General features: G+C 45.7%; 1 protein-coding gene across 2 annotated transcripts; it reads right to left on the bottom strand.

Annotated features, from left to right (window-relative positions):
- Positions 1-2,292: 2,292 nt before the first annotated feature.
- Positions 2,293-12,271, bottom strand: LOC3290068 (ceramide phosphoethanolamine synthase). 2 transcript variants are annotated; one of them, XM_061648943.1, is made up of 6 exons: positions 10,683-12,271; positions 5,588-5,792; positions 5,302-5,442; positions 4,923-5,080; positions 4,648-4,814; positions 2,293-4,545 (listed from the first exon to the last, which is right to left on the bottom strand). In XM_061648943.1, the coding sequence occupies exons 1-6, from the start codon at positions 11,419-11,421 to the stop codon at positions 3,859-3,861; spliced, it is 2,097 nt and encodes a 698-aa protein (XP_061504927.1). In that variant the 5' UTR covers positions 11,422-12,271; the 3' UTR covers positions 2,293-3,858. The 2 variants fall into 2 exon arrangements, with proteins under 2 accessions (XP_061504927.1, XP_061504925.1); XM_061648941.1 differs by having other exon boundaries at positions 2,293-4,814; positions 10,683-12,265.
- Between the last annotated feature and the right edge of the window lie 1,624 nt (positions 12,272-13,895).

Genomic DNA, 13,895 nt, shown 5'->3' with positions numbered 1-13,895 from the left:
GATTCGTTTACAGCTGATGGTTGAACGGCCATGGGTAGATTTTGAATTTGAATTTCCGTTTCTTTCTTCCCTTTTTTGCAAAATAGTGTTGCAAAAGATGAAAAATGTTTAAAAATATAATGGAGATGAAAATTTATACATGATTATTATGTATTATTGGCCATATTAAATATAAAGAATTGGTTGCATTCTTAGAGACACCCTGTACGTGTGGCCAAGATCTGCTGTTGGGAATTTGAATATAAACAAACAATCGGAAACAACGCCAATACCAAACGTCTGAACCAAGGTCTGTTGAAAAATCTCATACTGATATCAGAACTCTAGCTTCGGAAAAGCACTGTTTCCAGTTTAGCTGCATCTTATTCTAGAGTTTAATCCACGGGGCGTCGGAGAGTCACTTGCGTACACAAGTCAAATCAGAAGAGGATTGTTACCAATGTTTGATAACATTTGCCAAGCACCTGCTAGTCCATGTTTTGGGCTCGCAGAAGAACAACTAGAACATGGGGATTTTATTGACGACGAAGATGGAGAGACAGAATCTGATTGGATTATGCAAGAGCTGGAAGAGCGTGGTGAGGAATATGTATCCAACGAGGTGGATAGGAATGAAGACGTTAGCATACATCAGGAAGAGGAGGAACAAGATGAGGTAGATTGGAACGATAGCAACGTCTGGAGCGAAAGCGAATGGAACATCAGCAGCATACTTTCTTACTATATTGAACAGGATAGTGAGAGGAATGAGAGTAGTGAACAATGTCACGATCAAGATCTGGATGATGATTGTAACGTCAGTAATGTACGAAGTCAAGATCCTGATGAAGAAAACAATTGGAGCATGATCACCGAAAGATCACGCGATCAGGATCAGGATAGTGAGAGGAATGAGAGTAGTGAGCAATGTCACGATCAAGATGAGGTTGATGATAGTAACGCCAGTAATGTACGAAGTCAAGATCCTAATGAGGAAAACAATTGGAGCATGATCATCGAAAGATCACACGATCAGGATCAGGATAATTATTGGAATGAGAGTAGTGGACAATGTCACGATCAAGATGAGGTCAGTAATGTACGAAGTCAAGATCCTAATGAAGGAAAACAATTGGAGCATGATCAGCCAAAGATCACACGATCAGGATCAGGATAATTATTGGAATGAGAGTAGTGGACAATGTCACGATCAACATGAGGATGAAGATTGTAACATCGGTAATGTACGAAGTCAAGATCCTAATGAAGGAAAACAATTGGAGCATGATCATCGAAAGATCACACGATCAGGATCAGAATAATAATTGGAATGAGAGTAGTGAACAATGTTACAAACCTAATGAGGAAAACAATTGAAGCATGATCACCGAAAGATCACACGTTCAGGATCAGAATAATAATTGGAATGAGAGTAGTGAACAATGTTACAAACCTAATGAGGAAAACAATTGAAGCATGATCACCGAAAGATCACACGTTCAGGATCAGGATAATAATTGGAATGAGCGTAGCGAACAAGGTCACGATCAAGAAGAGGATAAGAGGCTGGAATGTTATCATTGCAAACAGTTCCTAATGAAGGAATACAATTGGAGCATGATCAGCGAAAGATCACACGATCAGTATCAGGATAATTATTGGAAAGAGAATATCGAATGTCACGATCATGATGAGTATGATGATTGTGACGTCAGCAATGTACGATGAGGATAACAATAGGAGCATGATCAGCAACAATTGGAGCAAATATCACAAGATCAGAATCAGAATAACAATATGAATGAGAGTAGTGAACAAGAAGAGAATAACGGCTGGAATCAAGATCTTGATGAGGAATATGTATAACGATGGTAATGAATTGGGCTATGATACAAATCAAGATTTGAAAGCACAGGAGAAGGATGAACGTTAGACCGGATATGATGAAGGTTCTAGGCATGAATGGAATGAACATGTACAGGAGGGATGAAATGTCCATAAGAAAATGTTGGAAAATTGGAAGAGCGGATTGTGGTGATATTTTAAGGAATTTGAGACTGAATGAACTATCTTTATGCCACCTGACACTGAACGTGAAACACATCGGAAGGAGCGCACAGTATCCATTCTTCGTCGGAGCAGTATCAGTACACGTGAAAAGGATGAATAGTTACATAAATCTAAACATTCCTTACCAACCTTCGTTAAATTTGATGCACTATATACTGAAAGATTACATTGAAATAAAATCAGCATTTAAAATGATGTAAAATTCGGATTAATTGCTCATTAGAAATACTATGTTATTAAAGATTTATCTTCAATTAGTCAAATATTTGAAGCAACTGTATTTCTTATTTTCTTCTCGATTCGTTGGAAAATCTACTCGTTAAACAATCTCTCTCGCTTTTTCCTTCTGCTCGACAACTGCATCTGCCCGCACGAGAAAAGATGGAGTATTTTTATAAAAGGTATACTATTCTTGATTCCTGAAGTGCCATTACAAGCTCCTATTGCTTTCGTAAGTTGAGTGGTGTGTGTGTGTGTGTCTGTGCGCGTGTGCGTTTGCTGAATTCATTCACGGTAAGTAAAGTATGAATAAGTTTTAGCAGAAGTTGGAATCTGTATAAATGAGCAAGGAAGAGTTGGAGGGGAAAAACAAATCGTTTCCCTCCTTTTTTTCGTTTGTAAATTACAATTTTGGCATCGTTCTGGTTCAGCCTCTGCTTAAATCGGAAATGTGCGGAAATTTCTAAACGTTTCATTCTGCTGCTCCGCAATAAGTAAAGCCTAAGGGAAGAGCTTGGCTATCGATGTTTTAGATCACAATACGCATTACCGAATTACTGATGGTGCAACAGGCTGCAGCATGAAAAGTTGTGTCAGACGGAATAAGTTCTTACCATACTACCTAAAGAAGGGGTGGACGCTGCGAAAGAAAAGCAGCGAACTATTACTTCTGTGCTGTATTATATATCAGTGCCCAATCGCACTCGACTCTCGACTAGTATTACACCGGTTGATAGCTTCCCATTTTGCCTTAATTCATACCCAATAATGCTGCACTGGACTTGAGAAGTTGTTAAAGTATCTAGCTTTTGTAAACGGTCTAACGCAACGCTCTCTCTCTCTATCTTTCTTGTTACACCAAACCACATTTCGTCGGTACTACGTTTGATTTCTTAGTTGTTTGCCTCTAGCGGACGCAAGTAGATGTAAAAGTAATACATATTTAATCCTAAAACAAACAAACAAAAAAGCACTTCCACACTTAAATCAACCTGCGGAATGACAATAAATAAGAGCGAACTGGTGATAACATGAAAACATGAGGATTTAACTACGAGGATGAAGATAAAACCGCGCACGCGAACGAACGGCCAACATTCACGAAAATCAACGGGCAATGGCTGACGGCATTACTATCTGATTAAAAAACAAAACAATATCACAAACAGTTTCCAGTGCTCTCTGTTACGCACGAACCACACACCTTGTTGCGCGGTGGTCCTATTTGATCGTTTGTACGAAAAATCCTTTCGGGAATAGGATTTTCCTCATGTCAACACTTGCGCGGTGGCTAGGTAACATCGTTAACGTTACCATACTGTTGGCGTTTCCTCACATCTATAACAGCAGTTTATGCGCAACCAATGATAGACATAACAGCAAACGAAGTACACAACATTACAGACTATAGTATAGTATCCGTTTCTTCCCTCACTACGACAAGCCCCGAGCAATGCAACGAATAAACGATGTCTTTAGTGTAACCCCTGATAATTAAATTAAATTAATAGAAACTACCGTGGAGGGAAAGCTTCCACCGCATATAGGAAGCTTTCAGAAAAGCCTCTTCATCGCCAAAGTAAAGTGCTCCTACAGCTCCTTCTTGGTGTTGTCCTTTGGTCCACTCGCCTCACTCCCAGTCCCATTGCCATTGCTTACCGCGGCGGCCGAAGGCAGATGGTAGTTGTTAATGTTGTTATTATTGTTATTATTGTTGTTCAGCTTCAAAGATTCGTTCACACTTTTCGGCAGCGTCGCGCTAATGTTGCCGAACGATTTGCGCTTCAAGCTGGCCACGTCCACGTCCGCGCCGATGATGTTGTTACACTTGACGGGCTTTCGTTCCGGCGTACGGTTGCTGCCGGTGTTGTTTTTTGGTTGTGCCGCACTGTCGAGATTGTTCGGTAGCTGTGGTGCTTTCGGTTCCACCGTTCCGCCGTCTTTGCCCCCGTTGCCAGCTAGGTCCGGCTCATCGCCGGCACTGGACGATGCTGGCGGTTGCGCATGGCCTTGCTGCTTCTGCTGCAGGTGCAGGTGCTGCAGCAGTACCACCTTCGTCCGCAGTACGCCGGCCGGCCCGTCGATGTTGGTGATCCAGAACCGGCGGGCGGTGAGCATGCACACGTCCTTCACGTACAGCACGCAGGCAAAGATCTTGTACACCACGCCGTACACCGTGTCGTACTCGTTCGGGATGATACCGTCGACCGAGCTTTCGAAGTAGCTGAACATGGGAAACCATATGCGTGTACGGTTGGAATCGTGCGACATGAGGGCCTGTGGGGCGGTAAAAACAAAATGAGGAACAAACAAATCATCAATACGATTTATCATCAACACAACTGCACCGCAACAACAACAACAACAAAAAGCACTTGCCTGATTGTTAGCTAGCGTGTGATAGTACAGAAATAGTCGCGAGGTTATGTAGAACGCCACGAACACGTCGATTGAGTAATGTTCGTGGGCGGCCAGTATGAAGAAGATGCCAAACATGTTCAGCAGCCAGGTGAGCGTGTGCAGGAAGTACAGGTTCCGGGGCGTATCTATTTTCGGAAAGAATCGAATTATTAGAACAGCGCGCACATGGGGATCGACCAATTACCCCAACACACGGCAGGCATGGCAGGCGTGCGTGTGTCGACCAGACGTACATTCGGTAATGAAGAAGTTTAGCAGCGTGAGGGCGACGGTGTGGCCGCTAAACATGTAGTCGCCGCATGTGCGGACGCCCTGTATGGACATGCCGAGCCCGCTCCAGATGGTGTAGGCACGGCTGATTCGCAGATAGATCATTTCCGTTATGCGCACGCTGGAGAAGAGAGAGAGAGAGAGATACAGAGCGAATTGAATAGAATTATATTGAGCGAGAATGTTCGTTTTAAACTTCTTAACAGAAAGGGGAATTCTAAGCGAGAAATTCTTCATAGAGGAGTTTCTGAGGCCATCACAGGATGAATAATTAAGCAATACACTCTGAAAGTTCTTTCCCCTTTCCTTCCCTTTTCAACCACTACATCTCTCTCAACTCACTTGCTGTCGTCGAACTTGTGATCGTGCGGCGTACATTCCAGATGGGTTCCCGGTACGCTCAAGGACGTAATCAGCATCGTTACGCAGCGCAGCAGAAACACGGTACCAGCCAGGGCGAAGAACCGGCGCAACAGCACCATCCTACACAGCAGCAAAAAGGATGACAAAAATCAATTTCCATTCCAACTGTTTGCATAACCCTCCACCACCCACCACAAGGTCACACACACACACACACACACACACACACACACACACACACAGCTGACGCCGGGTGTCTACTTACCGGTGCTTGTGCACTACCAGTACGCATATCCAGATGCAGAACAGTATCGTGCCGGTTACCTCGCACATGTGGAAGGCCCACGGTATGTGCGGCACATTGTCCAGGAAGATGTCCGGCAGGGGTGGATATTTCTTCATGTCCGGCACCCGCTCGTGCACCACCACCATCACGAACGCGGTGATCCAGGTAACGAGAAAGGCGTATCCTGTAAACGGGGGGGGAGGGGGGGGGGGGAAGAAAAAGGAGTAAATTAAAAACACGGCACTAGCTCTTGCGGGATAAATCATTGGCTACGTTTTACGAGATGTTTAGAGTTGTAGGTCTTCAGCGGGTGAAAGTGGACGCAAGACCATGCAATTATTGGACACACAAAAAACTGTTGGAAGAAGAGGTGGAAATTGTTTGTGAGGCACTGAGGCACCTCTCGGTTGAGTCACATCCGAAAGTGTTTGGGGCGTTTTTGTTACAATCTTTTCCCCCATTTTGTCTCTTTTCTCTACGTCATAAGTGGAAGGAAATGTTGAACGCACAAGAGACGTTGTTTTACACAACGAATAATTTTATTATTATCGCCATCTCTGGCCTGCTCAACTGAACCGTCGGTACAGTGACGGCGGTTATGCAATGCAGGTCCGTCGGAACAAAAAACGGTGGCTCTTATGCGTCTCGGGTCCTTTGCAATGAGAGATGAGACGAACGGTTGCGAATTAGATAGGTTTTCGGGTATAATTTCTGGCTTCCACGAACTGAAAACATAACAAGGGGTGTTTTTTCTGTTGCAACTTGTTATGCTTGGAGTGGATAGAATGGCATGTTGTAGATTTTATGTTAACACATTGCCCTTTTTCCAGGAAAACCATGCTCGGAAAAGGCAATTTCAAAGTTCTTTTTTGCCATTAAAACTAAAAATTCTCGCACGCCGCTTTTCTGCTTAACCCGATTAACAAGGCACAAGATTACAATCGAAATTTGCCTCATGAACTTTACGGGGCCTGTCACGGACGACAAAGCATCGAGACGGCGGCTTATCAATCTTACAGCAAAAAAAAAACCGAGCCAGACAAAGCATTCTGCCTGCGCTAATCCCTTGGGTAAGAAGCCGGGTACGCGATGGTTTGCGCGATAAAACAAAGCACAAAGATTTCCCGCCCTTAAAGACTACGACACTACGACGACGGCGACGACGGCGACAGCAACGACCATTCCATGTGCGCGTGAATAAACTGGAAATATCATGATCCCACACAAACACACACAGCAGGTGACCGAGTCTTTGGATTTCCTTTGCCTCAAACAACGTCAAGCAATCATTATCTTATCGCGCGTGCTTTCTTCCGCCTCTCGACCGAAGGGAGAAAAAGCATTACTCATAACAGCAGCCGGTAACAGCGGCACATCTCGTGTTAGACACCGAACAAAGCGTGTGCCTCCTCACCACACTATTGGTTTGGACTTTGGAACGGGCACTCGAAGCGGGTGGCCACGCGTCCTCAGAATTCGCGATTCTGTGCTGTGGGAAGTGTGCTTTAACATCGCTGACGTCTTATGCTAGCCACCACCGTGTGTCGTATCTTCCTTTTGCACTTTGAAATCAGCCGGGGTGGCCAGTGGGGCTATTTTCGAACCTCCGCGACTCGCTGTAAGGGCCGTCTGCATGTGTGTTGCACACACAAACACAACACATTCATTGGCATTCGATAGAAGATGAGAGCTAGAGCAGGCGAGGCCGGCGGGTGCGCGCATTTGTTTACAACAATTGCATTCCTTCGGACATTTGGTGTTGATGATGATGGTGTGTGTGTGTGTGTTTCTGTCAATACAATCGTAGCTCGTGTGTTCCATTTTCTTCAAGCCATCTCAAGGCGCAATCTGCTGATATAAACATTTGATTAAGCTCGCAACGACGCAAACACACAATCACAGGGAAAAGGGGGAGAGTGAGGAGTAATGTTTTCTATACCGCCAAACCGATCAAAACCGATCCGTCACTCTCCATTTGGGTGGCATCGGGAAGGTAAATAAATATGTAACCCTGTCCACGCCACCCGTCCAAACACTAATGCGCACAGCATACTCTAGACCGTCTTTGAGCGGCGAATTAAGGTCGTCACGACAATCGCGCGGCGTCATTCGGCGGTATGTCCTAAGTAGGCGGCGATTGAACACCAATCGGGGTTTTTGAACGAGCGGCCGGCCCTGGGGTGATCGTCGTTCGAAGCGGGAACGTGAGCAAAATTAATAAAGAAGATCTCTACACTAGTGATGGTTAAAGTTGGCAAAAATCCGGAGTCGACTACGATCCGACTCCGATAATTTCAGTCATCCCGAGACGTCCGGAGTATTCCGCAGTTGTCCAGAGTCGTCTGGAGTCGTCCGCAGTCGTTCGGAGTCGTCCGGAGTCGTCCGGAATCTGTTGGAGTACTTTCGAAGGTGGACTCAGGCCGCCTTCTAATGACTCCGGCCGATTTCGGACGACTCCGGGCTACTCGGGATAACTCCGACTCCCAATGACTCCGGCCGACTCCCAACGACTCCCAACGACTCCGGACGACTCCGAATGACTTCGGACGACTTCGATTGACTCCGGACGATTCCGGACGATTCCGAACAACTCTGGGCGACTCCGAAGTCGGAACTAGTGGATCGGATTTTGCCGGAGTCGTAATCGGAATAACAATACCCGGAGTCTGATTGGAGTCGTTGGTGAGCTCCAAAGAGCACATCACTACTCTACACACACAAAAGCACACGCCGCTGAGTGATCGTTTTGCAGCAATCCGTTCCAGATGCGCTGCTGACGCTATCGGAGCGCGAAGGTTCTTGACAATCGATTAATGAGGAAGCTTTTTTAAATAAAGTTTTGCGCAGAACGTTAATTACATCTTTCTTTTTAAGCACGTGTACGCGCGTCATCGCGTTTCGGGAGACGGCGAGGGTAATTGTTTCCCACTTCATTTATCAACTAACCGGCCGAGACCCGAGGCGTTGCTAATCTTGCACAGGTAATCCTCCCTTGGCGGTAATTAGAACACAAAACCAAACCACAATCAGTTTTGCGAGGTTTTTTTTGTCTTCAAAAAATCGACAATTGACGCAAGCACAGGGATCTCGATAATTAATCAAAGAATATAGCGTGAATGCAAAGCTTTAAATGGTGACTTGGGTTTTGGGCATATTTTGTCAAGCAATCGATTTTTGAATGCTCGCTACGTTTAAATAGCAAACCAAAAACCTTCCAAAGTTCACTGAACGCATTTAATTTGCACATTGAAGCAAATAATCAACCAACAACGTTTGCATTTAGGTCTCTATTTCTGCGCTATCAGGCAAATTGCATATTTGTACGCTCGATTGCACACACACACATGGCTTTGTGTGGTGCAATAAATTCAACAAATAAAAATAAACAATTCTGCGCTTGTGTTTGTTGTTGCCTTCGATACCGGGGACCGGATTATCGGCCCTGTGGCCCCGGCCGGTTGCCCCAATCGATTGGATTTCGATCAAATAACGCCTACTCACCTATCTCTACGACTAGCCATGTCAAGGTTTAGCTTTAGGGTGCATCGCATTTTTAATGATTTTTGGAATCGTAGCACCCTACGACGGGGCACAAGGTACAACCGAAACGGTGTGCCTAGGTAGACAGGTTGAGCGATAAAAAGAGAGAGAGAGCGAAAAAGAGAGCTTATCATCCTGTGCAGAGGTCCAGTTGGTGGGGATGATGAGACTTGGCAGAAGAAGGGTGATAAGCAGAGTTCCCTAAATATCATGCCACTGACTCATTTTCTTGCTGGCTACATATCTATTCTTATCGTTTCGTCCGAATGCGTTTGCTTTTTCCTCTTTCTCGACATTTCGAAACGGTAGCCAACCAACGGAACCTTGTGGACCTTGAAATGCTTCAAAATGCTGCGGTCCTTTTCCCTCGTAGAACGTATTTTACCCACGAGGTGCCGGAAATAGTCTCTGCAACTCGCGACCTAAAGTGTCATTTTCCAACCACTTTGGTGCACTTTCGGTAGGCGCTGTACACAGGGCGGTGGAGATTCCCTTCGATTGAACGCTTAAATGGAGCACCATTTGTGCTCCGGACACCAGCGCATCACATCACCGTGGTTCACACAGACAGCGAGCGTGCTGCTGCCGGAGAGGAAATTGAATTAGAGCCTTCAATTCGTTCGACTAATAGGTCGTACAACCACCACCGTTGTGTCCGTGGCGGGAGTGATAATGCCGCACATCCAAGTAGCGCACACGCGTGCACCGTGGTCAGACAGTCTGTCTTCCCTTATTTCCCTTGAAAAATACGATGCAGGGCATGGGCTACTGCGCTGCGAAAAAAACAACAAAATACAAGCAAAAGGGGAAACATTGCAGCGCCCTCTTCCAATTAAGTTTCATTCTCTCATGTTCTTTTCTTGGTTGCATGCGAAATAAGAAGGGAATTGCACGCACCCGCAACCCTCCTCTTCGACCAATTCGATTTAATGCAGCTATTGACCGTATCGACTGTACTAGTGGTGGGAGCTTGGAATCGGACCTACTCGATTCCGATACCGTGTATTCGGAATCTGATTCAATCAATCAATCAATTCTGGAGCCGATTCCGGAATTGGTTCCGAAGTTAGAATCGGTTCCAGAATCGGAGTTGACCTGGGAATCGAAATTTGCCCCCGTAACGGAATCAAGATTGACTGCAGAAATGGAATTAGCTCCGGAATGAGACTCAGTTCTTGAATTGAAATAAGACGTTTCAGTAGCGAAATCAGTCCGGGAATCTTCATGAGAATATATCGTTTACAGGTAAATTTTGATTCTTTGCGGTTATCGATACGTAGTATCTTATGGAGATGCCGAAACCGACCCCGATTTCGAAGCCGATTATGTTTTCGGAGCCGATTCCGGATCCAATTCCGGAGCAGATTCCAATTCCAGAGCCGATTCCGGAATCGTTTCCGGAAACTGATTCCGAACCTACTATCCGGAATCGATTCCAGAAAACTTCGGAGCTAACTTTGGAATTGATTCCGACAAAAACTTCATTTTTCCCATCACTAGACTGTACCCTTCTTCCCCCTCCCCATGTACGTACCTAAACTTATCATGGTTTTGAAAAATTCCGGCTGAATGCACGTGGCGCACCCGTCGATGGACATTGGCGGGGAGATGCGCTCCAGGTCGCTGTAGCTGTACCCGACCGAACCGTAGCTGGTGCCCATGCTGGACAGCAGCGAGGCGGCATGGTGATGATGGTGCTGCGACGCATGATGATGTGGATGCGGATGTGGATGATGATGGGGCGTTCCCATGCCAGCATGTTGCTGCTGCTGCTGCTGATGGTGGTGAGGCTGATGATGCATCGGATGATGGTGTCCGACGGAGGAGGCGATATCGTTCATACTGTAGTCGGGCGTCCACAGTCCCGCCAAACCTAGCGGGCCCGTCGTGGCCAAATGTTGCCGCTGCAGGAGCCGCGTGGCAAACCAGAAGCGTTTAATGTCGCCAAAGCGCAGCGGCGAGGCACAGTGTTGCGGTAGATCGTGCACATCCTGTTCGGTAATCGCGAGCAGACAGCGCCCATCGATGTCCTCCCGGGCGATCCAATCGATGATGCACCGCGACAGGCCCTCCTTCCGCGCCCAGTCGCTTACGTTTTCGCAACTCCAGCCGAGCACGCCGTGAGCGGTGGTGGTGGGGTTGGTGTGAGTGTGCTGCTGGTCCGCCGGCATGGTTGCTGTGGTGGAGCTATTTTCTGGCGGTATGTTGCTAGTGGTCGCATTCAAATTCTTCAACAGTTGCCCAATCTCGTATGCATATTTTTGTGATGACATCGAACCGCATACAAACACACACACACACGCAGACACGCGTCACGTTCGCGGCCGTGGAAGTAGGTTAATTTCACTTTTTTTCTCTCCCTCTCACACCAGCACACAACTCTTGCGTACTCACGTCACGTTTTCTCACACACTTCCGCAGGTGCTGTTTGTCGCGTGAGGAGGACAATTTTCGGACAGAGGAATGTGCTTCCCATACGACACACCGTGGGGACACACTGCTCTGTGTTGACAATCACTCGGACACCAGCCGGACACAATCACACACGGTATTCGTCACCGCCCGCCAGTGCCACGCGCAGCATCCAAGCAAACACGCCACACACAACGCAATCACCTGGCAACGGGGAATGTCCGCAGTTGGGTGGTTTTTCACACTCGCATCCCCCCTTCTTTGTTGCTGAAGCACGTTGTATCTGCAGTTGTGAAAAGGGGTGAAGAAGCACCAAACTTCCACCAACAACACACGCACTCGTTTTCTTTCCGCAAACAATACGGTACCGCTAAAGCTGAGGAGCTAAACTTTGCGGGCGATAATTCGTAAACCTTTTCACACTTTTCACTCAGATTTTTTTTACCCCCCCGAACGTCGCAAAAAAAAATGCTTCCCTCAACGTTCGTTTGTTCTTCTTCACCACAACCCCGGAGCGCACACCCAGGATACGCACTTCCTTCTACTGCGCGACCAATCGTTGGAACGAGCTAACTGCGCGAGCGGAAGATGTTTTATATTTGCACTGATTTACGTGAATGAGCTCCTCGAGCCGTGCGAGAAATAATCACAATACCCAGCCCGCGGAGGCACTTACTGTAGTGGGGATGTTTTCGCATGTGTTTGTTTTTCTTTTCGTGTCTGTCACGCACGTCTATGGAGCACAGAGTGACCAGAAATACCGATTTATCTGTATTCCTATTCCGATTTTTATATGCCTACCGATTCACAGATGACCGCCCTAAAACTACCGATTTTCTATTTATCCTACCAAAAATCACAGATATTTGATTTTTCAGTCGTTTAAGCTTAATCTGTGGCGCTTGGGATGCTGTTTCAAGAATCGCCCAAGCGCCACAGATTAAGCTTAAACGACTGGAAAATTGAATATCCATAGAAAAAAAATGAAAGCTCCACAGCTTCATTGGTTTGATCAATAGATGGCGTATTACAACTCATCATTATATTGCTATCCTTTTCTTGCAATGTGTTTCGACAAGTTTCATCTTATCATGACCTATATAGCCTTCTAACTTTCTGAGCAAAAATCTATATGAATGGTCGTGTGGTCAGATACGTGGGTACCCAAGTGCCACAAATCCACTAAACGACCACTAAACGGCCTCTAAACGACTCAAGTTCCCTACCTAAACGGAATATAGAAAGACTTCGTTTAGCAGACGGCAAACGACTCATGCATTCTAAAAATAGCAAAAAAGCTGGTGGCGCTCTCTGTTGATGGGATACCCCCCAACCAGTTGAGCTTCCTCGCTTGGAGGAGAGCTTTCTCATTTCCTCTGTACTGTTGTATGGTTTCGCATTGAAGTTATGCATCGCTAGAACTAGAACGGCGATACGATTGTTTAAATGCTAAACTCCAACGGAAACCACCAGCACTGAAGCAAGTGAGTTTTGAGTAATGGTCGTTGGTGTTGATACCCACGTATCTGACCACACGACCATTCATATAGATTTTTGCTCAGAAAGTTATAAGGCTATATAGGTCATGATAAGATGAAACTTGTCGAAACACATTGCAAGAAAAGGATAGCAATATAATAATCAGTTTTAATACGCCATCTATTGATCAAACCAATGAAGCTGTGGAGCTTTCATTTTTTTTCTATGGATATTCAATTTTCCAGTCGTTTAAGCTTAATCTGTGGCGCTTGGGTATCAACACCAACGACCATTATTCAAATCTCACTTGCTTCAGTGCTGGTGGTATCCGTTGGAGTTTAGTATTTAAACAATCGTATCGCCGTTTTAGTTCTAGCGATGCATAACTTCAATGCGAAACCATACAACATTACAGAGGAAATGAGAAAGCTCTCCTCCAAGCGATGAAGCTCAGCTGGTTGGGGTACACTGGTGGACATAAAAATAGGAACTTTTTTCTGTGACCGAAAAACATAGTTCTTGTCGGAAATATTTGGTAGCCCTGAAAAGGACTGTTTAAGTGGTTGTTGGGAGGTGGTGTTGCGGTGTTCCACAGAGCGGAAACATATTCTAACGGTCAATGTGTTGACCGTTATTCGCTATCACTTCCTTAAAAAAACACACAACAATTTTTTTTCCTATCTTTTTGTCCACCAGTGTATCCCACCAACAGATAGCGCCACCAGCTTTGTTGCTATTTTTAGAACGCATGAGTCGTTTGCCGTCTGCTAAACGAAGCCTTTCTATATTCCGTTTAGGTAGAGTGCTTGAGACGTTTAGAAGCCGTTTAGTGGTCGTTTAGTGGATTTATGGCACT

This window comes from Anopheles gambiae, chromosome 2 (assembly GCF_943734735.2).
Source record: "Anopheles gambiae chromosome 2, idAnoGambNW_F1_1, whole genome shotgun sequence".
In the NCBI taxonomy this organism is placed as follows: domain Eukaryota; kingdom Metazoa; phylum Arthropoda; class Insecta; order Diptera; family Culicidae; genus Anopheles; species Anopheles gambiae.
The sequence above is the reverse complement of the archived record's forward strand: the minus strand, read 5'-3'. Positions and strand labels throughout refer to the sequence as shown.

Bases quoted from the DNA above. Each gene is read 5' to 3' on its own strand.
- LOC3290068 (XM_061648941.1), bottom strand. From the start codon at position 11,421: ATGTCATCACAAAAATATGCATACGAGATTGGGCAACTGTTGAAGAAT. The intron at 5,793-10,682 runs GTACGTACATGG...CCCCGTTTACAG, and splicing joins CAAAACCATGATAAGTTTAG to GATACGCCTTTCTCGTTACC. The intron at 5,081-5,301 runs GTGAGTTGAGAG...TCTCTTCTCCAG, and splicing joins CACAAGTTCGACGACAGCAA to CGTGCGCATAACGGAAATGA.